The sequence below is a fragment of the Ammodytes marinus genome (genome assembly GCF_949987685.1).
Source record: "Ammodytes marinus genome assembly, chromosome: 11".
Classification (NCBI taxonomy): Eukaryota; Metazoa; Chordata; class Actinopteri; order Uranoscopiformes; family Ammodytidae; genus Ammodytes; species Ammodytes marinus.
In genome coordinates, this window is record NC_137215.1 from 23180251 (window position 1) to 23205659 (window position 25409).

General features: G+C 42.4%; 3 protein-coding genes across 3 annotated transcripts; 2 read left to right on the plus strand and 1 right to left on the minus strand.

Annotated features, from left to right (window-relative positions):
• The first annotated feature begins 182 nt into the window (after window positions 1-182).
• Window positions 183-7218, plus strand: csgalnact2 (chondroitin sulfate N-acetylgalactosaminyltransferase 2). The gene is made up of 8 exons (XM_080036674.1): window positions 183-314; window positions 3288-4150; window positions 4593-4809; window positions 4968-5069; window positions 5158-5336; window positions 5430-5524; window positions 6690-6771; window positions 6910-7218. The coding sequence occupies exons 2-8, from the start codon at window positions 3499-3501 to the stop codon at window positions 7200-7202; spliced, it is 1620 nt and encodes a 539-aa protein (XP_079892800.1). The 5' UTR covers window positions 183-314; window positions 3288-3498; the 3' UTR covers window positions 7203-7218.
• A 1749-nt stretch (window positions 7219-8967) lies between these two features.
• On the minus strand, window positions 8968-16270 carry sec23ip (SEC23 interacting protein). Its single transcript, XM_080036673.1, has 18 exons — window positions 16111-16270; window positions 14512-15029; window positions 13847-14054; window positions 13555-13748; window positions 13318-13407; window positions 13108-13228; window positions 12682-12771; window positions 12438-12579; window positions 11773-11981; window positions 11418-11515; window positions 11129-11290; window positions 10838-10933; window positions 10586-10750; window positions 10336-10491; window positions 10106-10208; window positions 9636-9818; window positions 9381-9543; window positions 8968-9108 (listed from the first exon to the last, which is right to left on the minus strand). The coding sequence occupies exons 1-18, from the start codon at window positions 16241-16243 to the stop codon at window positions 9027-9029; spliced, it is 2913 nt and encodes a 970-aa protein (XP_079892799.1). The 5' UTR covers window positions 16244-16270; the 3' UTR covers window positions 8968-9026.
• Window positions 16271-16778: 508 nt separating this feature from the next.
• mcmbp (minichromosome maintenance complex binding protein) lies at window positions 16779-25320 on the plus strand. Its single transcript, XM_080036684.1, has 16 exons — window positions 16779-16955; window positions 17858-17949; window positions 18041-18181; window positions 18313-18354; window positions 18755-18843; window positions 18976-19115; window positions 19612-19757; window positions 20263-20360; window positions 20657-20829; window positions 22039-22162; window positions 22519-22636; window positions 22726-22891; window positions 23170-23303; window positions 23975-24139; window positions 24605-24693; window positions 24859-25320. The coding sequence occupies exons 1-16, from the start codon at window positions 16895-16897 to the stop codon at window positions 24983-24985; spliced, it is 1905 nt and encodes a 634-aa protein (XP_079892810.1). The 5' UTR covers window positions 16779-16894; the 3' UTR covers window positions 24986-25320.
• The last annotated feature ends 89 nt before the right edge of the window (window positions 25321-25409 follow it).

The following is a 25409-nucleotide window of genomic DNA, read 5'->3' on the forward strand; positions in this document are numbered from 1 at the left end:
GCTATAATTTCGTTTGGTATTACGTTGTATGCATTTATGAAGACGTGGCATTGAAATATGGAGATTATAATGAATAATGTCGTTTTAATTATAATATAAACACGTTATTATTATAAACAAGAATCTTCAGCGTGTTTGATGACGAGACTCGTTAACAAAGCTCCTATTGGTTAGTTGTTCACCGGAAGCAGACTACAACCCACTCTTTTCTCTTTGCTCCGTGGCATTTTGCAACAGAAGCTGCGAGCGGCTGGTGGTTTCCTACCAAGACCACGACTGAAAACAAAGACAGGGATGGTCAAAGGCGGGAATAGGTGAGTAGTTGTTTTTTAAACTATTATAAATGCTTAGTAGGCTCTCTAACGGATATAAAATAACCTTAAAGCGTAGCGGAGCTCAGAATTTCGCTAAGCTAGCGGCACAACCGTGTCAATATCCGGTTTTGATGTTTCAAAGTAAGTGTGTGCGAAATGCATGATATCACAATTTCCACAGGGACACTGACAGAATATGTGAATGACACAATTTAAATGCTAAATCTCAATTATAACTCATAACGCTGCACTTTAGAAAAGTTAGGCTTACGTTTTTATTTAAAAAAATAAATCATCATTTTAATGCCATGTTGAAATATATCAGGCAGATATATATATAGAGATAGATCTATCTATCTATCTATCTATCTATCTATCTATCTATCTATCTATCTATCTATCTATCTATCTATCTATCTATATCACTGCCTATGAGTTCCTTGGAGATTTATGAATGTGTTGAGGCCTATACGTCAGACAATTTGATGGTGATATTGTGAAACTTGAGCTGACGGCTTCAGGCCATATTGTCTTTATCTTTATCCAAGTCCTTGACAGCTGGAAAGCAGACAATTTGAGGCAATGTTTGCAAAGCCTTGAGCTTATGTCAAGGTTTAGACTAGCAGTAGTCTTGTGTGAATTTTTCTTTGTTTGTGAGTGTTATTACACACAAACCAAGTTGTATTGTTGAGTGAGCCGATCCTACAAATTTACAAATTATCTTTTTACCTTTTATAAGTGGCCAGCCAAATACACCTTTAAGGAGGAAGGGGACCCATTGTCTAGCAAGCCGTAAAGGAAACACAGAATACTCCCTATTTGCAGTATATTGGATCCTCATTATACGTGCCGCAGACCAGCGCCTGCCATCTTAACGTATACAGAAAACTAGATAAAGCCTTGGCACTCTGTAGTGTCTCCTCCACTGCTAAAGGCAAACCCTTGCCTAGCGAGCAGTGCTCCTGTTCAGGAACCAAGCCACCAGCTTCCACTTATGCGTGGAAGGGTGGAAAGTCTCCCCTTCCTGCCTGGGTTAATAGGTCTGCGCGCATCGGTAGTGCCCAACGAGTCCCATTGTTATTGTGCACAGGTCGGCGAACCACGTCCAGGATGGCCAATACTGAGCTGAATCTGCTGGATCAGCAATATGGGGGAAACGAGTCTAGCCTGTCACATATCATTAACCTTCCAGCAATGATTAATTCGGATACTGCCCAGATTATTTAAATTGGTAAAATGGGGGCCTCACGTTTGAGCCTTGGGGGCCATATTTTGCCCTTGGCTGGGTCCCCTCAGTAACCATCAGTACACCCTGGGCCATTGGTCATGGGTCAGAGACCTGACATGCTGTGCTTTTTCTTTCTCATGACACACTGAGGGAATGTCTGCATGACCATACATACGGACACATATACACATCTCGCAAAATATGACATGAAGTGAAAAGGCAGTTGTCAAAGTATATATTTGTATTCAGCGGAATCGCTCCTTGGTAAATAGTTTAATGCCAAGTTATGTTTCTGAAAACGTCCTTGTCAGTTTTAATTAAAAAATTTACATTTGCTGCCTGCCTGGCAAGTTATGATTAAACTGCCGGATATCAGTGTTTATTTTCTCTCTCATTTTAAAAAGGGAAATAAAAAAGTGACAACCAGAAGGAAAACACTTCTGTACTTTGGACAAAAAAGGGAAGTGGTGGTAAAGGGAGGGGGGGGGGACTGTTGGACTGGGAAGCCTGCTGGTTTTCATTAAAGTGATTTACACCTGCCAGGCCAGGTGAAGAGCATGGCTGTCTGGATTGAAAAACAGCATTGCTTAGTGAGCCGAGGGCTGGAGCTGCAGGTTTGACTGCTGTGACCTTCAAGAAACAATTGTGCCTGGCATGTGGGAGATGATATGAGGTGTAAAAGCACCACAAGGCGAGATACTGGATGTCCTGCCTGGTATCAGAACTGAAGCAGCCTCTCAGAACACAGATGTTCACAAGACTTCAGACTGGCTGGCCTTGTATTATAAGATCTTTTTAGTCGCAAGATAATCAGGAGAAACAAACTTGAATACTTTGGTTGTTTAATAATACGATGGACTGTTAAAGCCACGCAGAGGGAAAAATAAATACATAAAATGACCAGAAATGAATAATAATTCGGTTAAACAAAATCCTGGTTACCTACAAAACGATTCGGAAACAGTCTAGTGGCGGCATACATGTGTTGGGCAGTGCAAAATCAACAGAAATGTATGATAACATAACATGGTGCTGATTTGCCAAAAGATTAAGCATTTCCTTATTTCTGAAGGAAGATGCTCCAAGTAACGCACAAAGACTATGACTTTGTTCCAATGTAACTACTTTGTTCATATAATATTGAGATTTGACTTTTATATTACGACTATACAATTACTGCTTTATTATTATTATTATTTTTCCCTTAACATGGCCCTGTATCTTGTCCCCTTGTTGCATGTTTATCATAGATAGTACATAAAATGATGATTTATACAGTTGATTGTATATATGCTTTTATTTTGAAGAGAAAGCAATTGTACCGGAAGTCGCTCTTTAGTAGTTTACTGTACAGCTCATCCACCACTTTACCTCTCGTCTGTTGTTGCCGTGAGAGCTAGCTGCCGTGTGCTAGCTCTCCAGGTGTAGCTAATTCCCCGATAATTCAGGTTGAAAGAAAATCCTTAAAATGTCAAATCCTCGTACAATTTGGACACACAAATGATGATGTTGATGAGGAAAAATATTGTATTCATTGACTGTATTAAATCGTCCCTGGCAGGTTGGTACATTACCATGGCTGCATGAGTGTGTGTTGTATTATCATGTGTTCTTGTCGGATTATCTGCTGATCCCCATTTTTTAAATCTGAACCATTACTTTTTATTGTAAAGTAGCCTATTCTCAAATTGTTCCCTGTATAGTAAACTGTCTATGTCTTATTGTTTATCTGTGATTATTCCTAGGTGATCATCGGATGGATTTACTCAGGTCCAATGTATGAAGACACTGAAACGTTGGAGCCAAGAAACAAGACCTTCACAGCACAATGACATAATCTCCCATGCAGAACTCTAAAGAAGACGTGCAGGTGCATATTGCAACTTGAGTAATGTGATCTGAGGGGGGGGGGAAAGGTAATGCAGACCTGCCAGCTCTAGCTTGTGTGTGAGCGCCATGGCCAGGCGGGGGTTGCCGCTGCAGGGCCGGGTCCGCTGGCTCTTCCTGGGCCTCTTCCTGCTGCTGGTGCTGCTGCTGTTTGCCTACCTGCTGGAGTGCACCCCTCCAGCAGACGCCAGCCTGCCTCTGCCCGGCGTAGTGGGGGAGGCCTACGGGAAGGAATACTACCAGGCCCTGATGCAGGAGCAGGAGGAGCGCCACCTCAGCCGCGCCGCCAGCCTCAAGCGGCAGATCGCCCAGCTCAAGCAGGAGCTGCAGGAGATGAACGAGAAGCTGAAGCTCCTGCAGGACAAGAAGGAGCCGCCCGGGGTGCAGGGCCTGGCCGAGACTAAAGACCAGGAGCCGGGGGATCTGCTGGAGTACCTGCACTCTCAGATAGACAAGGCGGAGGTCAACACGGGGGCGCGTCTACCCAGCGAGTACGCCCTGGTGCCCTTTGAGAGCTTCACCTCCTCCAAGGTGTACCAGCTGGAGATGGGGCTGACACGCCACCCGGAGGAGAAACCTGTCCGCAAAGACCGCAGGGACGAGCTGGTGGAGGTGATGGAGGCAGCGCTGGACATCATCAACAACCCAGACGAGGAGGACGGTGTGGAGGAAGACGTGCCCATGCAGAGGCAAACATACACGGAGGGTCACTTTTCTGAAGGTAAGACTGATGACTGTAACCAGGCCAGCCCACACAAATGTCTGGACCCCAAACACACTGTACATGAAAGACTAACATAAAAACGGCATTTAATCAACAATGCAAGCTTTACCTGAAAAAAACTGTCTGCATGTATAGTACAGGTTGAAGTCACATTTATATTAGAAGCATTAGCAAGGCACCAGACGCACATACATAGCGATAGAATGCTAGTTTGGTTGACATTTTGACTTTACACGAAAATGCTACGAGGGGAAAAAACAACTCATGCTATTTTTAGGTTTTCAAGAGGAAATAGGATATATTTTACTCAAGTAATAATAGACCATGGGCCCCCCTCTATTGGCTGGGCCCTACAAAGCTTTCTCCCCTTATGGGCAGCCTTGACTGTAACTGACAGTAATTCTCAGCTTTTGGTTTTTAATGTTCATTTCTTTTGCAGGACTGTACAGGACGGAGCGGGACAAGGGGACACTGTACGAGCTCTTCTTTGCCAAAGAGGATTCCAGCAGCTTCCGCCACGTCACGCTCTTCAGGCCTTTTGGTCCGCTAATGAAAGTCAGGAGCACATCTGTGGAAACATCAGGACTGATTATTAACATCATTGTGCCACTGGCGGGCCGAGTAGAAACCTTCTATCAGTTCTTACACAATTTCAGGTGAGAATAAAGCGCCTGCCCAACACGCCTCAGCACGTTTAATTCAAATGTGCATTCAGTAGACATGTTGGTCCGGTTTTCAGGATTGTTGTGACATAAGGTAATACCTTACTGTTATTGTTTTAATTTCACAAATTCAACAATTGATCTTTTTTAAGGGAGGTGTGCATACAGCAGGACAGACGAGTACATCTCACAGTGGTTTATTTTGGGAAGGAAGGCCTTGAGGAGGTGCAGTCTTCTTTGGAAAAATTGTCAAGGTTTGTCCTTCCACTCTCTTTGATTGTCTTGTGCTAGTGTTGCGTATAATCAGGGGTATTTAAATCTAATGCCTTTGTTTTGTTCCAGGGAGGAGAGCTTCTCCAATTACACCCTGATCCCAGTGGACGAGGAGTTTTCCAGAGGGCGGGGTCTGGATATCGGAGCCCACGCCTGGAAGAGAGGCGACGTCTTAATGTTCTTCTGTGACGTGGACATCCACTTCACTCTGGAGTTCCTCAACACCTGTCGTCTCCACTCTGCTCCAAGTAGGCCATTACATGATTCACTGTATTAACTGTTTGGTTTCAGGTTAAGTGTAACACAATATACTAAGTTGTACTTAACTGTTTGTATTATAGATAAGAAAGTCTTCTATCCAGTGGTGTTCAGTTTGTACAATCCTGCCATAGTCTATGGAAATTTGGAGCTGGCTCCAGCTGTCGAACTCCAACTGGTAAGGGCTGAAAGTTCACATTTAGCTCCCTCAAATGTATTATTTGTAGAAAGATCATTTTAATCTGTGTACTTTTAAGACCTCCTCCAGACATGTTTTAAGAACAAAAAAGCAAATCACCTGATTTAAGGGGAAAATTTAATTTCAAAGTGAACAGCGTCCGTACGACCAGGAAAACGTTTTGCATTTCAATATGTGGGGTGAGACTATGGAACAGTTTGAGTGGGGAGATCAAGGAATGTCCAAACATTAACCAGTTTAAAATAAAATACAAAGAATTGATTTTCACAAGGTACAGGGATGAAGATTAACATAGTGTATATGTTTACATGTATGTATATTTGTATATATTTGACGGTATTTATATAATATTGAATGTTTAATCAGATATTATTATTATTATTATAAGATTACTTGACAATATTATTAGATAAATACGACGATATTATTAGATAAATATGCAATTGGTAACAAATTGTATCATATTGAAAATTAATATATATTAATATGTATTATTATTTTTGAAATATTATTATATCACTAATAAGGAAGCCAATAGTCATTATAGATATATAAATCAGGGAGAAGGGGTGAGATTAAATAAGTTTTCTTCTTCTCACCCCTTTTCGAACAGGTAAAGCAAGTGTAAGACAGTTTATTTTCATTTGTGGTTTTCATTGTGTGTAAATATTACTTTATTGTAACTGTCCACTTGTTTAATTTATTTTATTGTTTATTATTGCTTTTTTGTCTTTTATTGTTTACTTGTTCGAAATAAAAACATTTTCAATTCAATTCAATTCAATTTAAAGTAGCCACGAGGAACTTTTAAATATTTTTTAAAATGTCAAATTCTTCCTCTGATGATCATAAATGACATTTTACAGCAAACGAGACCATCAGTGCAAAACATGCTATTTATCTATAGTTTTTCTTAATGCCTTTTGTCCAGGTACACTCACCCAATGCCTTTGTCCAGGTTAGGTCCAGGCTAGAATTAACACAAACTAAAAGTTCCTTATAGCCACTTTAAGTGACTTATAAACAAAACACAGTTTTGAGTGGATGGGGACTTCATAACATTATTTATATGACCTATAAAAAATGTCAATTCAACTAATGTGCCTTTCCCTTTATTTGTAAATGAAAATCTCTATTCCAATAGATTCACAAAAAAGATGCTGGATTCTGGAGAGATTTTGGTTTTGGAATGACATGTCAGTATCGCTCAGATTTCCTTAATATTGGTAAGCACAGACCACTTCATATGTAATATTTAATATATCAACTGGATGACGTTGATATCAATTTAAGATATTGATACATGTATCAAAATGTTACAACTTGTAAATTGACACCTTATAAATGTATTGTTATTGTTGCAGGTGGATTTGATCTTGAGGTCAAAGGCTGGGGCGTGGAAGATGTCCACTTGTACAGGAAGTATCTTCGGAGTGAGCTGATTGTGATCCGGACACCAGTGTCAGGTCTCTTCCACATGTGGCACGAGAAACGGTGTGCAGACGAGCTGACCCCAGAGCAGTACCGCATGTGTATCCAGTCCAAAGCCATGAACGAGGCCTCACACTCTCACCTGGGCATGTTGGTGTTCCGCGAGGAGATCGAGTCTCACCTACGCAAGCAGGCCTTCAAGACTCAGAGCAAAACCGAGGCTTGAAGGCCTCCACCTATCCAACGTCATTCCAACATTAAGACTGTGAGGTGCTGATATTATTCAAACGCTACTGCAGCAAAGACTTGTTTACATGGATCCTCCTGCATTTCACCGCACAGCTGTAGACAAATGAATGTACAAAAACAAACAGTGAACAATGTGAAACTGGGATCAACTTTTATCGAAGAGCTACAGCAGTATCAGAAACATACAAACAATTAATATTTAAACTATTCAAGGTACACAGAACAAGTTATGGAACTCATGGGTTTAGGTTGTATTTGACGTGTGGAAAACTATTTGAAAAGCATGCCTTTAGTATCTTGGGAAACCTCATTTAGCCATCGGACCTGCTTCTAACTCCACAGCTGACTTGCAAACAGTTTCTTCACCACTGTACCTGCTGCTTAAATACCTTTCATTGCTGAATGTGACATTGGCCTGTAGATTTCAGCTGATCTCTGCATTCCAGAGAGGTTTTATTTTTAATAAAAAAGCAGTTACAAAAGGGTAACAAGTCCAGCTATGAAGCTATTTATTTAATGTTGACAAAAGCAAAAATAGGAAATGGCTTCTTCTTAAAATAGAAGGTAAGATAAAAAAATGCAGGTGGACTACACAAGAACCAGCAAGTTCTTCCTGATACCAACTGTAAGGATCAAAGCAATTTACAATCTGTCACTTTTGACAGTGATGTATGGAGCCATACTGCTCCGATAGTATTATATTTATAGGTTTGTTTGAGACTGGCCATGTGGTACAAAAGGGACCTTTTTGTGTTTTATGTGACAGCGTGTCACAATCTTCCTTTGCTGTTGACAGCTTCCGAGTAATCACTTTAACAGGGAGGCAAGTTGAATAAATACTTCAAGAGCCATGAGCAAAGATGTGCTTATAGCATGCATAGCTATAATACCAGGTCAGTGTGGACCAGTATGACTGTATAAGTAACAAAGATTTGTCATTGATGTCCAGTGAGAATCACTCACAGCACTATGATTCCTATGACTGGACTGCGATTGAATGTTACGGTCACTCTTGTAAAAAGTTTTGTAACGTTTCCTTGTTGAATACCTTTGTCGTTCGTGCCTACATATGCTTAGTGATATGAAATATTGAAGTGATTGTATTGAAGCTGTGTCAACAGCTGTTGACCTGATCATTTTACTCCATCTCATAATGAGAGGACGTTACAGCTAAACTGCTCAGTCAGAGGTTAGCGATAACCCTAAGTAGAGCCTGCAATAAGTGCTTTATTTTTCTCACAATGACAGCAGGTCATTCTCGCATCTCATCCTGTAATTATTTTTAATCCCATGTTTTTGCAAATATAACAGCTTTTTGTAGATAGTTATGTCTCCTTGCCCTGCAGGAGAAATGTTACAGATCATCCTCTCAGCGGTTCACAACAATTCAAACAGACTGAAGCTGTGCAAGGAAATGATTTATTTTGAATTTTGGCAATGGAATAAAACTTACAGAAAGCTACATTAACAGCTGCTATGTCATTTCCTTCCACTGTTAGCATTTGATTGAACGATACATGTTTTCAGTAAACTTGACCAGTCCTATAATTTATACTATAAAAATGTAATAACAAACATGTCAAGTGTCTCTGAATCTACAGGCTCATTTGTATGTTTCTTAATTTAAGACAAATGGCATAATACAATTGTATTATTCATCTGGATACAATAAACTACATTAATAGAAAATGAGAGAAAAAAAGCATATTCAATATCCAGGAGAGAATGTAAACTGCCAAGATAAAAACTAAATGGCAAAAGTTTCCATCAGGCTTTTTTTCATCTCGGGTACTTCATTGTATTAATGTGCTATTTGCTCTGGATGGATCCCCGTGGTCTTGTAGATCTCTTTGAGAAGAAGCAGAGCCGTGTCTTCAGATTGCCTAGAAAACAACAGCAGTGTTAATAGAAAGTATCTTACCTTCATATGCTCACAGGTCCTTTAAAAAGGGTCGATATTTAGTTTATTATGTAAGATGAGGAATAACAGCAGTTCCTTATTTTAGAAGCTGGAACCATTACATTTAGCTTGAAAAATAATTTGTATGATGACTTGATCGTCAAAATGGTCCGTCGGCCTGTAGTCTGATTTGAACTGTTAGATGAAGGAACAACATCATTAACTTGAACATGAATGAAATGTAGTATTGTGTACCAGTAGCAGAGATGACTCTGGAGGGCAAACAGATACTCGTTGAAGCTTTCGATGGGCTTCTCCTGCAGGACGTAGTCGATGCGGTTCCCTCCGTTCAGCATCCCGATCTTCACCTGCGGCTCCTCTTCTTTTGGTGGCTCGGGGCTCTCTGGGATCTTGTGTTCTTTGAGGAAAAAGCAGTGGGATTTTTTTTTAAAACCTCAGTCAAAGCAGAAATGACTTGATTGAAGCGTCACAAAAAGGAGAGATACTCACCCTCCTGTGCTCGCTTCTCCTGCTCTTCGATCTGATTGGCTACCATGGCCAGCTCGGCCTGTAGCTGGGCGGTCGTCGTGTGAGCGCGAGCAAAGTCGTTGAGTGTCTGCCAGGCGCTCCTCAGGGAGCTGATGAAACCATGCTTCAGGTCAGAGCCCATCCTGGTCAGACTTTCCTTCAGTTCTGAAACACAGAAAGAAATATCAATTACTCAACCCAGACATGGGATTATTTAAGCTTTTTTTACAATCAGAAATTGGTTTTGGTTCATAAGGGGCAGAGAGGCCTGAGTTAAGGACACAACATACGGTGACACTAAACAACAAGGTCAGTCTAGTCACTTGCAGTTGTGACAGCTTTTAGTATTTATATATAAAAAAATGTAGTATGGTAGTCAAAACAGTAGTCTAGTAATCTGGGGTGATGAAAGAAACCCAAATGTAGGAGCACATAATCAGTGAAGGTCGTACCGAGATGAAGCCTCTTCCTCCCTTTGTGATGTGGGATCAGAACAGGCTTCAAGTCCATGTCTGGAAGTATCAGGGGCTCAATCCTGTATGCCACTGGGTCCAACTGAAAGAAAATAAATTAATTGATGAAGCCTTCGGATAAGTTAGCAAGCAAGCAAATCCATTTTGATGAACTGTATCTTAATTAACAGTAATCTCTTCAGGGTGTACAGGTTGGGAGAGCAGCATACCGGATGGTAAATATTGAAGAATCCCTTGCACGTGGGCAGCTGGTACGTCTCTTCGATCTTCTCCAGACCTCGGACTGTCAGGAACATGCCGATTGGAGAACCCAAGGCAAAGAAATTCACTGGCTCAAAGTTCAGAGAGCGGTAGATCACTGACACCTGCGGAACAAAACAGTAATAAAGATGTTTTTATTGAATGTCAAGTCAAAATCAGCTTTCCACAGCTTGAGCACTATCCCTCAGTCCCATTCACCTGTCCGGTGCCAACTTCAAAGTAATTGTAGTCGACGTGGATGGAGGAGACGGTGTTGCCCGCTGAGAGCGTCTTCATAGAGGGATGAGGGAGAGCTTCAGCTGCTGGTGGGGGCGCCTCCTCTTTGACCTCTGATCTCTGCTCCTGGGCGGCCTGCCGTGCTGCCTGAGCACACAAAACCAAGACAAAGAGTGAGTCAGTCTTCGCCATCTGTTTGCATGTCCATGCAGGTCCTCGGGAGACAACACGTACCTGCTTGTTCAGCCTTTCCTTGACAAACTTGGCGATCTTCTTCCTGGGACCCAGTGGGATTCCCATCTCTTTCAGGTCCTCGATTGTGCACATAAGCTGAAAAAACGTGAGAGGGAGAGAGTTATCAACTAGCAACATATGGTAAATGTGCCTGCAGGACCTTTACCATATCTATTTCTCAGTCCATTGACTTTTTGTTTTTGTTGACCTTTTTGTACACTGCGCAGACCCTTCTGGACTTGCTGATTTTAAGCAACATTTCTGATTAGCAAAGGAGTCTTGTTGACTTACAAAAGATTCTATGTCGATCCTCTCCTCATCAAAGGTGCTCTTGTACTCAGACAAGCCCAGATGTTCCAGCATAGCAGACAGATCCTCAAACTCCTCCCCGTCCTCCTCTTCCACAGCTGGAGGGGGGGCCGCATTATTTCCCTGTGTGACCGGGGCCGTCACCTGATGCGAGAGGCAGAATTTACAATTATGTCTTGCAACATTATTTTTGAAAATACTTACATCATTCAGCAAAAGCAGGACAATAGATGTCACGTTAATGTATATGTTTGATTAACTGGTGTATGACCTGTTTGGTGTCTCCATTAGTAGTGGGTTTGATTGGCATGGCCAGTGGGGAAGAGCCATTCTTCTGATTTGACAAAAGGTCAAAAAGAATCAGGGAACCTGCAAATATTAAAGAACAAACGATACAATATAGGTGAATAACAGAAGGAAAAACAAAGCCAGTGGCCAATGTTTTTTTTTTTTTTTTTTTTTTTTTAAAGTTTGTTTATTTATCATATGCACAACAAATACATTGGCATTGGTCGTTGGCAATGATATTCCTAAATATTTTGCTCCCTCCAACACTGCAACATACAAAAAGAATAAAACACAAAAGAGAATCGAAGACATAATAAAATGACTTATTATTTTATTACCTAAGCTATGTCCGGACACTGATGAGCCCCCTCTGTAGTCTGGGTTCCTCTCCATGAACAGGGCATGAAGTCGGTTAATCTCCTGGGCAACTGTGTCCATGATGGTCTGGCAGTAAGTGGGACTGTTGTAGAAAAGCACGTCTAACAAAGTCTCATTTGTAAAGTGACGTAAGCGTCCAGTGCTGGGCAAGGTGATCTTCTTTATCCTCCTACCATGAGAAATAAGAAAGGATAAGTCTGGTGATATATTTTAACAATAATAACAAGAGGTTTGGCTTCTAACAAGTACTGCCTGTGTAGCAAAAGCCTGATATATCTTATTATTCTGTCTCCATTGTGTCGCTAGTGGTGTAGTGGTTAGATCGTCGCCCACGTGTGCCAATGGGCTTTATAAATATAAATCCACTTTATTAAGCTTGAATAAGTCTAACGTTTCCATAAAATACCCTTCTTTTTCTGTAACATTAATGGATAACGGAATTGGGATGCCTGGACCCAAGTGGACGACACTGACATTTTCAAACAGTATTTCAATCATTGTGAGGTTGAAGTTCAATGCATTTCTAATTTTGAGCTCAGAATCATTTCCATCACAGTCCTTCATTATCTGGATAGACTGTGATGGAAAGCTCCCACGGTCCAGGGGTAAAGCTGCCTCTCCTCACCTGTCCACCCCTGTGGCATCTCCATGCAGAGCCGTGTGCCACTGCACAGGGAGGAACTCCACCCTGCTGATGGCATGCTCATCCACCGGCTTCTTAAAGTGACTGTGCAGCAGTTTCAGTGACACGCTGCGGAAGTCGTCCACTGAAAAACACAACCATTTGTACAGTTTTATTTCATAGATAGCGTCACCATGGATGGAGGGTACAACAATACCGTCAAATGGCCCGATTGTGTGGTACTCACCACACTCCACCATGCTCCTAAACCTCAGGTCACACACGGGACCGATTCCATGAACCATGAACACCAGATGATCCACCGTAGGAAGCTCACCTGGAAAAGGGGAACAGGATGGAAATGTTGGATTCTACTTTTTAATTGTATCTTAAGAAGAGGAGAAAGTCTTATCTGTGCTGAATTGTAATCAAGCTGCATTACATTTACAACCAGCTATTATAATATGAATATTGTATTTAAAGATATAATTTCCCCTCATAAATCAGATTATGATGGCTAATTCTTCCTGTATTGCCCTTTGACATGACTCATCTGACTTTATAGAGTCATAAAAATACTCAGGGACTATCAGAGTTTCCAGACACGCCTACACCTTTTAAATGATTAATTACAACAGATTAAATGAACTTGGGTACAGAGGAGCTTGCCTACCATCGGGCACTTCGTCATGGTCATCATCGATCCCTCTCTTCACCACCCTAGGCCTGGTCTGCCCGTCCTGAGTCGTGCCCCACTCATCTGGTATGGAGGAGGGCTGAAACTGCACAATCACCTGCAGGGGGAGACAGAACTCATTAAATCAAACTAATAGGATTAATCATCAATAGAGCACCACCTCACAAATCGGACAAGAGTGTGTACCTTTGGATTGTGCATGACAATGGTCTCTCCTGAGGGGAACTCCAGTCTACGGTGCCACTGGTTGGTGGACACGGCTTTCTTATATTCGGCCTGTTAGTTAGAGACACAAGTTTACACACTGCTTTACAATACAAACATTGCAAGTCATGGTCAATGCTTAACTAGTTTAAAGATATATTTTTTTTGTGGAAGTGCTACAAAATAAATCTAATCTGTAAACCCAGGAGTGAGACAAACCTCCAGCTTGTCACTAAACTCCTCGGAGTAAGGAGTAAAGCGACTGTCTGTGTCCCCTTTGTAGAACCAGGAGCAGCGGCGGACCTCTGTGGGCTCCTCCTCCCAGTAGACTGCGGTGCGTATGCGGTCATATAGCTGCACGTCGTAGCGCCCTCCATCTGTACGCACGATCACATTTTCTGGGTCTGGTTGAACTGGGAAAAACAAAAAGCTCCAGGTAAACGTTGGAACGGATCAGAGTTTTCACCATGTTTCAAAATGATTTATGAGCGTGTGCAGTGTGTCGTCGCACCTGAGTTATAGGTCTCCTCTAGCTGGAGGGAGTCAATGAAGCTGAAAGGAAGCCACACGCTCTTTGATTCCACTTGCTTGCAGTAGAACCAGTGAGGATGCACGGCCTCATAGACGTTGTAGTTGTACGGCATCATGGGACCAGCAGGAACTACGGCTCCAGCAGTGGAGGCTTGAGGTGGAGGCCCATGAATGTGCATAGGTGGAGGCTGAAGGGAGAAGGGGAACAAATCCCAATTATAAATACCACTTCATCAGTGATGATTGCATTAAAAAGACATTTAGCTGGTGCACTCAATTGTCATTTCTTTAACTTAAAAGGTGGAGTCAGCCATTCTGGAGAATGCTTGTTGTCAAAATCACTTTTTGTCAAAATAAGTGGATATCTGCCACACAATCAGCTACCTGTCCTTACTATGTGTGTTAATACACAGCCTGGGCTCTGTAAACGGGCATGTTGCTAGCTTTGTTGAAAACACCCTTTGTTTAAATACCAGTTTACATAGCCTAGGCTGTGTATTATCAGGTTCTTTTCAGCACGTACACAGTGCATACAGGTAGTGGGTCATGAGGAGACATTCCCTGTTTTGGGCAAAAAGTGATTTTGACAACCAGTTTTCTCCAGAATCACTGACACCTTTAGTGAGTTAAACACAGTCACTCTACCATTGTGTATGCGGGTCCTGGCGGTGGGAATGTCTGTGGCGGAGAGTTGAGGGAGTATGGGTTGTGCTGAGGTGTGTGCGTGGTTGGTGGCAGGACCTCTGGAGCTGGCATATAAGGGCTGGCTCTGCTGCTGAGGGGGGTGTGCCGGTATGGGTTATGGCTCTGTTGCTGCATCTGGGGAGGAGGAGGCGGGGTCATTGTGGCGGGGGGAGGAGTGTGACGCCCCATAGGGCTCTGGTAAAGTGCGCCGCCAAACGCAGGGGGAGCAGCGTTCATTTGTGAGGCCGGATGTGGCGGTGGGGGCGGAGCCATGCTGACACAGCTGGGGACAGAAACCGGGCCCGTTGTCATAGAGGCTGCTGACAGGGCCGGCGGCGGGCATGGCGACTGGCCGATGGAGGCGAACGGGTCACTGCTGGTTACGGGGCTGGAGAAGTAACTGAATGTAGAGGGGGCTGGCCCGTTCCCAGCCGTCTGACCTAGAAAGCTGTCTTCTTCTCCAACATCAGTGGAATCCTCTAACCAAATGGAAACAAGAGGAAAACAGTGAGAACTTTGGTTGGTGACTCTGCAAGAGACGACAGATAACACTTGACATGTTGGATCATAACAGGGGAAGCGGGCATGTGTAATTTATCTAAAAGAGTTAGCATGCAGCTAGACTCAAGATTGTTTATTCGTCATAAGCACAGCAATTACAGGAGCAGTCATTGTCAATGAAATTCTTGAGTGTCAGGGCTCCATTCAAAAATGTAAAGTGAAAGAAGAAAAACATCAAGAGGAACAAACAAGTGAGAGCCACCTGAGAAATAAATAAACACAAAAATGCTGCAAAGACATAGCGCAAATACAACTTCAAGGTATAATATTATATATGAAGTTAACTGTAAAAATCGTTGTAAATGAAATAAAAAACCAACATGGAAATGTGTTTGCACCTCTATTACCAAATACTAAATCTCTAAAATGTCAAAACATATGGGAAATGGCCATCAATAATACACCAGAGCCAAAGGTGACATTCTAAACATCTAGGTGTGTCCTTCTAATACACAAAGGTGATAAATGGTATAAAACAGAGAAGCAACAAATCATTTGTGAAACTGAAATCCAAGATTCATTACAAAAATTAATCATTGTTTTTCTGTCAACAAACTGAGAATAAACCAATAATTTCAGCTCAGTGTCAGTATTCAGTACAAGAAACACCAGCGATAGAGGCTGACATGAAAGTGGAAATACTACAGCTCCGTTTGAACTACAACCCAGATTACAGAAATATGCACCTTTTTAAAGGGACTCATTTGTCAGCTAACTCGGACAGCAGGATGTGGACATGTTTTGAATACGAGTCGTCAAACTAACTTTACATTCTCTTCCAGTATAGTAAGGGACAGTCTGACCAAAACACATTGTAGATATCATTAACTTGTCTGACAGACGTCTCACAGCTCACAGACCGTTTTCCTTTTCTTTTCAAATGTCTTTTTACACTAAATATCAGCTGACAGCAGCACAGTGAACCAGTTAGCCTGCTAGCTTAGCCTACTAAGGACACCGCTAATGTTCAGACGTTTCCTCAGTCGGTTTTAGTCTTACCTCCTGACAGCACCGCCGGACCAGTGGCCTGACTCACTGGCATGAAGGGCAGGTTGAAGTTAAACTCCGGAGCGCCACTAAACAGCAAATTTGCACTGCTGTTTTGGGCATTATTATTTTTTCTATCTGCCATTTTCCCCTAGAATTACACGTAGCCACAACCGGAGCAGGCAGGGGTGTGCAAGCGCAGGTCTCCGCCACATCGATTTCCCTGCCCTCAAAGGAATAATGATCTCTAAAACATCAACAGTAGGTCAACAGACAGCGAGACCGTTCAGCACATTGTTTGTAGATCTGCTGAAACCACGCAGGCCATCTGAGTGTATACCCTATGAGCGAAGCTCGTTGGTTGTAGAAAAACAGACACGTTCTCTCACTACCGCCGCCTTTAGACCATATAGATTACTTACACCGAGTCATTTAATTATTTCATATTCAAATAAAAATGCACACCTTTTAATGGACTCTGGAAAGTAATTTTATACGGATAGTGAATCTATTTTAATCCTCACTAGACCATTAACCTCAAATTAAAAAGCATGCAGCCAGCCGGTTATTACCATATGTTATGGTTTTAATATCCAGTAGCCAGCAAGATAGCTCCGAGCTCCGGGTCGTCTCTGTGGCCAAAACAATCCAACCCCACTCTTCGACTGGTGACGACACTTTCCCGCCCTCACTTCTGCCAGCCTGACTGTGCCTGTGCGAAAGTTACCAAAATAGTGTTTTCGCAGGGATTTTAATTTGATATATTTTACATACTTTGGACCTCTGTCGCCGGCTAATGATGCCTTCCACACACGACTGGATTAACAACCCTCTAGGAGTTGTTGAAGGGATGTTCGGTAAGACTCACCGGAACTTCACTCTTTGACAGCAGCAGCTAACGCGTGAACCTAGCCTGTTAGCTTCACGGCTACGGGAAATGCTAACTATCGCTCATCACTTGTCACTTTGCTCTTTCCAATCTATCAGGAAAAAGGGCACATGAGTTTATGAAGTGTCTATGGGCTGTCATTTCCAACTCAGCATATCTACTTTTAGTTCAAGAAAGAAGCACCGGGTGTGCAGTTTGGTCTGAACACCAAACTTAAAACCCACCACATGGGGCATTCACGTCTCCTCAATGCGTTTCAATATAGACTTTTCTGAATCCACTGAATCAGCATTTATGTCATCAGCTGTGCCATTTCTATGTAAACAAAACACATAAATGATTTTCATTTTTACATAAACACATTTCTTTTTTAAAGTAGGGAGTAGTTTAGGAGGTACTTTAAGATGCAAAGATCTGTTCTCTAAAAATCACCAATATGGAGTGTTTTCTTGCTTAAAAAAAAGTAACTACTGATAAGTTAGTCAGTTGTAGGCTAGTGTCAAAGCGTTTAAGGTAGCTCGAAGAGAGCAACTCTACATATATGACTCATGGAATACATATTTTTACTTATTTTATTTCTGTTTGTGATTGACACATAGGCTACACAAAGACAAAGTTATAATTCACATTACAAACAATTATTGGGCTGATTTTTTTCTTTATGATTTTTAAGTTAATGTATCTCTTGTTAGAAACTCCTTCCCCTGAAATGCTTTTTTTATCCTATTCTTACTTTATATGTGACCTATAATCTAATGATTGGAATTCTGAAAGCCAAAAGTCTTGCTATAAAATGACCAATGTATTTTTCTGTTACTTTTAAATGAAAAAAAAAACAATCACACTTTTTTTCTCTTGTTGGTATTTTAGCTGCTTCCCATAACAATCCAAACTCTGGCTGGGAGGCGAAGGCAACTGAGTTCTTTAAGGACAAGCTGAGGGAGAAGGATGCTCATACCTGGGTAATGTTAATGCCTGTAAACGCCAACATCGCGGCTTGCTTCCGCACACTTGCCATTTTAAATGACTTTCTGCCTTTGGTTTTTGGTGCAGATCCCGTCTTTAAACGACGTCCCTCTGCACTACCTGAAGCCAAACAGCCTGGTGAAGTTTCGCTGTTTAATCCAAGACATGTTCGATCCCGAGTTCTACATGGGGGTGTACGAGACTGTGGATCCATCTACACAGGCTAAAGTAAGAGCCTCCTTGTCCTCTCCTGTGCTGCTATTTGCATGCACAGCCCTCTCATTTGATTAGTGCATGCTCTTTGCATTCGATAAAGTGTTTCATTTCATCGTGTTATCATCTTATTTGACTGTCCTCAGGTGTTACGATGTGGGAAATACAAAGATGTGACAGAATGTGGGGTAAGTCTGCCTCTCCATAAAATGCTTAAAAGTGCACCATGCAATTTCAGAGCATTTGTTAAATACATTTATTCTACATCAATTCTTAGTATTGAATAATTCTATCATCGTAAATTAAATGAAAGTACGTTCGAACACCTTGAACCAAATGTATAAGACTAGACGTATGTCTGTATACAAAACTGTGGACCCTGCTGCTGTAAACAACAATAGTGAAACGGTAATGTTTCAGGTAGCTTTCTAACTTCAAACAGTGTTCCAGGGATCCATTTCTGCTGTGAGGAAAGCTTGTTTATTCAGTTATGAGAATACCATTTCTCTGACACACCCTCAAGTTATACAGTGCACCCTTTTAATTAAGCTTCAGCTCTGTTAATTGCGATGTGTGTTTACCTCCCAGGTGAATTTTGACTCCAGAAACACCGTGCCTGCAGACAGACAGACTTTCTACTGTGTGCCAATCCCTGGAGAAAACCCCTGGGTCAAAGTCATATCCTCTTCTCGTCCACAATATGTCATAGTACCTACCCGACCCGGAAATGCTCCTCAAACAGGATTTTTTTTGCAGTCGTCCTTTTTGTTGTTGAACACTGCTCCCTAGTTCTCCTTAATTCTGTCACACAGCTATGCCGGCTCCAGCCAAGCCAGGGTGGTCCCCTCAACCTCCTACACACCCACCAGACAGAAACGAAGCTATGAAGAAGACGATGACATGGACGCCATGGATACGCAGCCACTGAAGCAGAGGGAGCCACACACTGGTATGAGAGATGATGGACTTGGTTTATTCATCTTGATAATAAAAAATAAAAAAAAATCTGTAATAGAGAATTACTGCAGAACATTTTTAAAAGATCCATCTTTCAACAAGAAATAGTTTAACTTTGTTGGTCAGAATCCATTTGGAGATTATGTTTGCGCTGGAGAGATCTTGGTGCTGCTGGGATTATTTTCTCGACAGCTGTTTCCAAGGACAGGAATGAACTGTTTGTATCAGTTCAATAGTAACTCATAGAGAAAATTCCTCCACAGACGCCCAATGTAGCGTTTTGACGAAGCAGTTTGACTTTACCGCACAGTTGAATGCAAGAATGTCTGTTGAATGCACATTCTGTTTGAGTGGACACTGGGCCCTCTGTTAAATGTAGGAAGCCACTAACTATTTACAGACAGGCTGATATAAAGTTGTAAAAGTTGGTGAAATGCATTTTTAAAACACCTGGGAAGTATTTGACAGCGTAGATTCTCTGGTGGCAGGTTGTCAAGGTGCCACCGAGCAGCACGGCAATGGTGACTGTAAGCGCCAGGAGACCGAAGCTCCTTCCAGCCAGACCACATCTGCCTCCCACCTGGACCTCAACTTCCCCCTCCCAGGAGAGAAAGGCCCCTCCTGCCTCGTCAAGGTGTGTTACTATATATTATTACTGGATGATTCAGAGATGACAACACCACTTACGTTACAGTCTGTCAGCTGAGCAGGAGACAATTAACTCCTGTGTTTTGGCCGCTATGTTACATCAGCTACATTTATAAATGCAACTTTAATAATTGAACTTCTGCACGACATCACTACCCACAATATCTGTCCAGTGTGAAGAACGTCAGGTACAAGCTAAATGGGGCTGTATATCGTAACTATACCCATTGTTATTGATATCATTGAATTGAATCATGTTTCAATTTCAGATGAGTGAAATTTGTGAAAGAAAAGAGGACGATGAATCATCTGAATCCGAATCAATTCTTCTCGTGTATATATTTTTTGCACCAAGTTATGTAAAGCAGTATCGAAACAAATACCCGAAAAGTATCGCCAGTACTGGTGTCGGAAAAAAAAAATCCTAACAATACCCAACATCCCTGTTTATCAGTGTAGAGCAGAAGCTGAAAGGTGCGTGTTGTCTGCAGGTGTACGAGAACGGGGCCGGCTTCAAACTGAACGACACGCTAGAAGTCTACGGGATCCTCTCCGTCAGCCCTGCTCTCAGCGCTCTGGCAGACCAAAAGTAAGACACTTGGTTTTGTGAGTTTAGTATCAAGTACTATATGTTTTTTATTTTTTTTCTCTATTACATAATGAACATATTAAAAATATCTAGGCAGAGGCTTCAAATAAGCCCGCTGTTTTTTTTGTCCCCTCCCTCTTGTTATCTATGTCGTTCTGTACATTTTAAATTGTGCAAATAAAAAAAAAAACTATTAAAAACCATTAAAAAATAAATACAATAAAAAACTATTTGAAAGCCCCACCGGTAGGGATTTGCTCATTGGTTATTCATTGCTGGCATGTCTATCCACACAGAGAAGCCTCTTCGTCCCTCCTGGACCCAGCAGAGTGTATGGAGACAGCGGAGGAGCAGAGAGTGCACAGTCCGCCGGCCTCACTCGTCCCTCGCCTCCACATGCTCTACGCCAAGCCACTGCCACACTACAACCCCCTGCTGCCCTCCGATACCTTGCAAGACAACAGTGCCTGTAAGGACAACCGTAAAACAGCGCGAATGCTACTAAATAACCAAATCTTTTCTTTTCTCCGTGTGTCTCTGTGTGCAATTATAAATCCGTCAGCACTGCTATGGAGTTATTTCCCCCATCTTTACTCAAAAGCGTGGGTTTGAGAGCATGATTAATTGATTTCATAAAAAATTTTTTTGCAGAAGTGTAGTAAATCTAATACTGTAGCAAGCTGGAGTCATTTGAGTACAAGGGCAGAGTTTGAGGGAAATAATTACAAAATCTGAACGTGAAATCAATAAATCATGCACTCAGACCGAAAGAACACTCTCCACAATGAAGATTGGAAAATAAAATAACAACATACACTGGGGACACCAGGGACAAAGACTGCAAATTAGCTGAAGCTAGACGTCTTGTATGCATCACATTTTCCCATTTTTTTGTGGCAATGTTGTATGTATTGTCCCTGTCAAATAAAATTTTATTATTATTACTGTAAAAAAAAATTTAGGAAATATCAGCTGAGTCAATGTTAATTGTCTATCTCTTGCTGTATTACACACTGAAGGTGGTAAACAAAAAAAACAAGCTTGTCATCTTCAGCAAAATACATTACACTACAAATAAATTAATAACCGGCAGTTGTTGACAAAACAATCGTCTTGTATGTCATTTGATACTAATGTTAACTGTGCACAGTTTGAGTTCAGCTCTTGACATATTTAAAAAGCAGAGACATCCATTTTAGCCAATTGCATAGTCTGTCTGGAGAAAATGCAGATGAGTGCAAGTAGTTTAATTTATTAACCAACATTGCTAAATATTTACTGTTTTTTTTTTTGTGAAAATGTCCCTTTTTTCACTTGTATATAAATGAAATACCTTTTGATACTATCAGACTGTTGGTCAAATACAAAAAGAAATCTTCAAATTGCTGTCGGAATGATTGTAAACAAACATTGAAAGTAATCATTGGTTGCAAGTCTGATTGATTGTATGTCTTATGTGCTGCCTTTTCCGCTCTTGTGCTTTCTGTGTGTCACTCTGAATGCAGTGGTTTTGAAATACGTAGGCATTTGTGACCTTTGTTACAGTCACATTATCCTGTCAGTCTGGGGGGGGGGGGGAAGCAGTAAAAAGGAGACGTAGTGTTCCAGTTCAATCTGTCTTGTAAAGATTTTAAAGGGCACATGTCTTGTCTTTAACTCTTTGTCCCTTTCTCCTCAGTTTTATCTTCCACCCTGAGCGAGATGGCCTCCGTCAGGGAGGAGCTGCTGGCATACTTCACTCACGTTCTCCTTGGAGATGCCCTGGCTGCTGAGTTCCTCATTCTGCATCTCATTTCAAACGTGTATGTCCAGTTCAGTCCATAGCAGGAGCCTTCCTGTCTTTGTTTGTGTTGTTGTCTGATGCTAAAGCCAAATGAGCTCCTTTCTTTAATAATTAAAGGTGCACTATGCAGTTTCAGGGGATTGGGGTTTGTTAACATTTGCAGAGTGAGCTTACAAAACATAATTTCTCTACACATGACTCATGCACATGGAACCAAACGTAAGACTAGAGTGTGTTTGTAAACAACTGTGGGCACTGCTGCTGGAAATATTTTCCTGTGAGTTATTAGAACATACCTTTAGAAAATGTTCACTTCTCTGACACACCCAAAGTCACAAAATGCACCTTTTAAGAATGTGGTGGATTGTCTTGCAGGTACACTAGACGGGATGTTCTCCCTCTGGGCAAGTTCACATTGAACCTGAGTGGCTGTCCCACTGTCGCCTCGTACACTGAACGCCTCTACCAGATCATCCAGCAGCTAGTGCCTTCTGTGAGTGACAAAAGCAACTGTTTTCGCTGTATTTATTTACTTATCTTTGGCTAAAATGAAAGGCACTGACCAGCATTCCCCTCCTGCAGTCGTACTATCTGGGCATGAGCCTCCAGAACATGAACCAGATGCGGTTGGTGCCAAAGAAGGACTACGTGGCCAATCGGCTACTGAGTGGAGCCCTGCAGCTGGCCAAAAACACTTCCCTCTTCCTGGATGAAATCCAGCTGGAGCAGGGACAACTGGACCCAACAGGTGAGGCTTCTACATAACCACGAGGAGACGACAAACTCCACAGTTAATGCCCTCCCTGCGGCCTGATTTGACAGTGCTGACACTAACTAGGTTTTTGATCTCCCTGTGTGTGTGTGTGTGTGTGTGTGTGTGTGTGTGTGTGTGTGTGTGTGTGTGTGTGTGTGTGTGTGTGTGTGTGTGTGTGTGTGTGTGTGTGTGTGTGTGTGTGTGTGTGTGTGTGTGTGTGTGTGTGTGTGTGTGTGTGTGTGTGTGTGTGTGTGTGTGTGTGTGTGGTGTAGGCGTGCGGAACGTAACGGCCCTGGGGAACGTGATCTCGTGGCAGAAGGTTGATTATGACTTTAACTACCACCAGATGGAATTCCCCTGCAATATTAACGTGCTGGTCGCGTCGGAGGCCCGCTCGCTGCTACCGGTGAGGACAATGAGTGATGAGGCGTGAAACTCAGCCCTAGCCCACTGCCCTCCCTCCCCTAGCACGGCCAGGGAGGGGTTAGGTTTCCTTTAGCCTCTCGTGAGACCGGCCCCGTGTCTGACGCCGGAGGTTGTTTCCAGCCGGCGTTAGCGCTGTCATCTCAGCTGCCATTGGTCAGCCAGCAGCTTTAGCCCCCGGGTCTCGCTCTGTTGCGAACTGCCCCGAGGAATGTGCCGTGTGCTATTCCTGTGCGTTGGTCTAACGGGTTGCCATGGCGGCAGCTGTGTGCCACAGGAACAATCCAGGGAGAGGCGTCAGGCTCGGGCCATCTATTAGTCCTGTAGCAGGGGAAGGGCAGCGCCTTGTAAACAAGTCCCCCAGTTGACCACAAGTCAGGGGAGCACACAGCTATCGGCTGACCAGCAGCTGGAGAGGGCTGGGCTGATCAGATTGCTCACAGTCAGCTCGCCAAGGCCTCGCTCCTCTCTGGCGTGCTTTGGGGTTTTGACAATATGCCAAACTGGGCATGCACACAGCAGGCAGAGGCCACTTCTGCATAGTAACACCTGTGAAAGAAACTACATATAGATTAAGTGTTTTTATGTTCCAAAGTTCTTCACTGAATCGGCATCAATATTCCTCTCTCTCTCTCTCTCTCTGTAATTCCACAGTCAGACTGTCAGATACACATAGAGTCTCAGGTCAACCCAGCAAACCTGGAGGAGTATCTGGGCATCCACCTGCATCCACAGGCTTCATCACAGCTCAACAAGTTCAGGATCTACCTGAGTGTGGCTCGCCTGCTAGACTACAGTATCTCTGAAGAAATGACAAAGGTCAGACATGATGTCCTAATTCATTTAATTACAGACTTTCGGTCAACATCAATGAATCACTCCTCATGATCAACTACCTGTCTGTTTCGTGTCTGAAAAGAATCCAGTGTTTTTAACACAGCCTAGGCTCTGTAAACTGGCATGTAGCTAGCTACGGTGAGTCCCTTTTGTTTACATACCGATTTACAGAGCCGAGGCTGTGTATTAACAACAGCAGATTTTCTTTCAGTGCACACAGTACAGACAGGTAGGGGATCGTGGGGAGATATTCATATTTTTTCAAAAAGCGTTGTTCAGAATGTGACTCCACCTGGAATCACATGTTGAGCTTTGATGTAAAATATAATCAGTGTAATAACTTTGAAGTATTTGCTTGAAGAGAAGTTGTTAAACCCCATGTTTAATGAGCAGGGTGTCTGTCTAGTGTGTGTTTGTGAACTGATTGTTCTCTCCTTGTGTCCTCAGTCAGTTGAGGATGACTTTGTAGACATGAGGAAGGACGACCCCCAGAGTGTGTCTGCCGAGGATCTCCACAGGATGCTCGTTGTGGCCAGGTGGGCTGCCATTCAGTTTATAGATTTCTTTTACTTGGCATTTCTGTCTTTTTCTCCACTCTTTAAAAGTGTTAATTTAACACAAGATTACAAATGCCAGATATATCTGGAGTATTGATTTATCCAGGCTATGTTGTTTTGAGTGGGATGTCTGACTGTCTGCAGGTTGCTGTCTCTGAGCCTGGGACAGACGTCTCTGTGCACTGACAGCTGGTTGAGAGCCAAACACATTGAGACTCTGCGGAGGAGCCGGATGGAGCAGCACAAGACTGTCAATGGCAATGAGCCGTGATCACACAGACACATGAGGGGGACCATAGTTTTTCTTTTTTGATACCTTAAAAGTTTGTAATAAAGATGTTTTTCATATGTCAAATAGTTAACGTGTTCAAATTTTTTTTTACCACGCAGTTACAGATAAGATTAAGATATGTTTACTTAATGGGGTTCAGTTTGTTCTTACAGTAACACCATTATGTGTATAACTCCTCTCATCTTTCAGACCAAAAAATCAGTTTACAAAACCCTCAACCTCATATGTAAATAAAGCAACAAGGTCTTGAGGATTATATCTTGAGTTTTTACCTATGGTTTTACACATGAAGCTAGTTACCAGCGTGTATAAAGCCCAAAGTGTTGGATGTGCTGGCATGGAGACTTCCTGTTCATGGAATTGTCAATAAACCTCATGCAACACTCGTTCACGCATATACTTT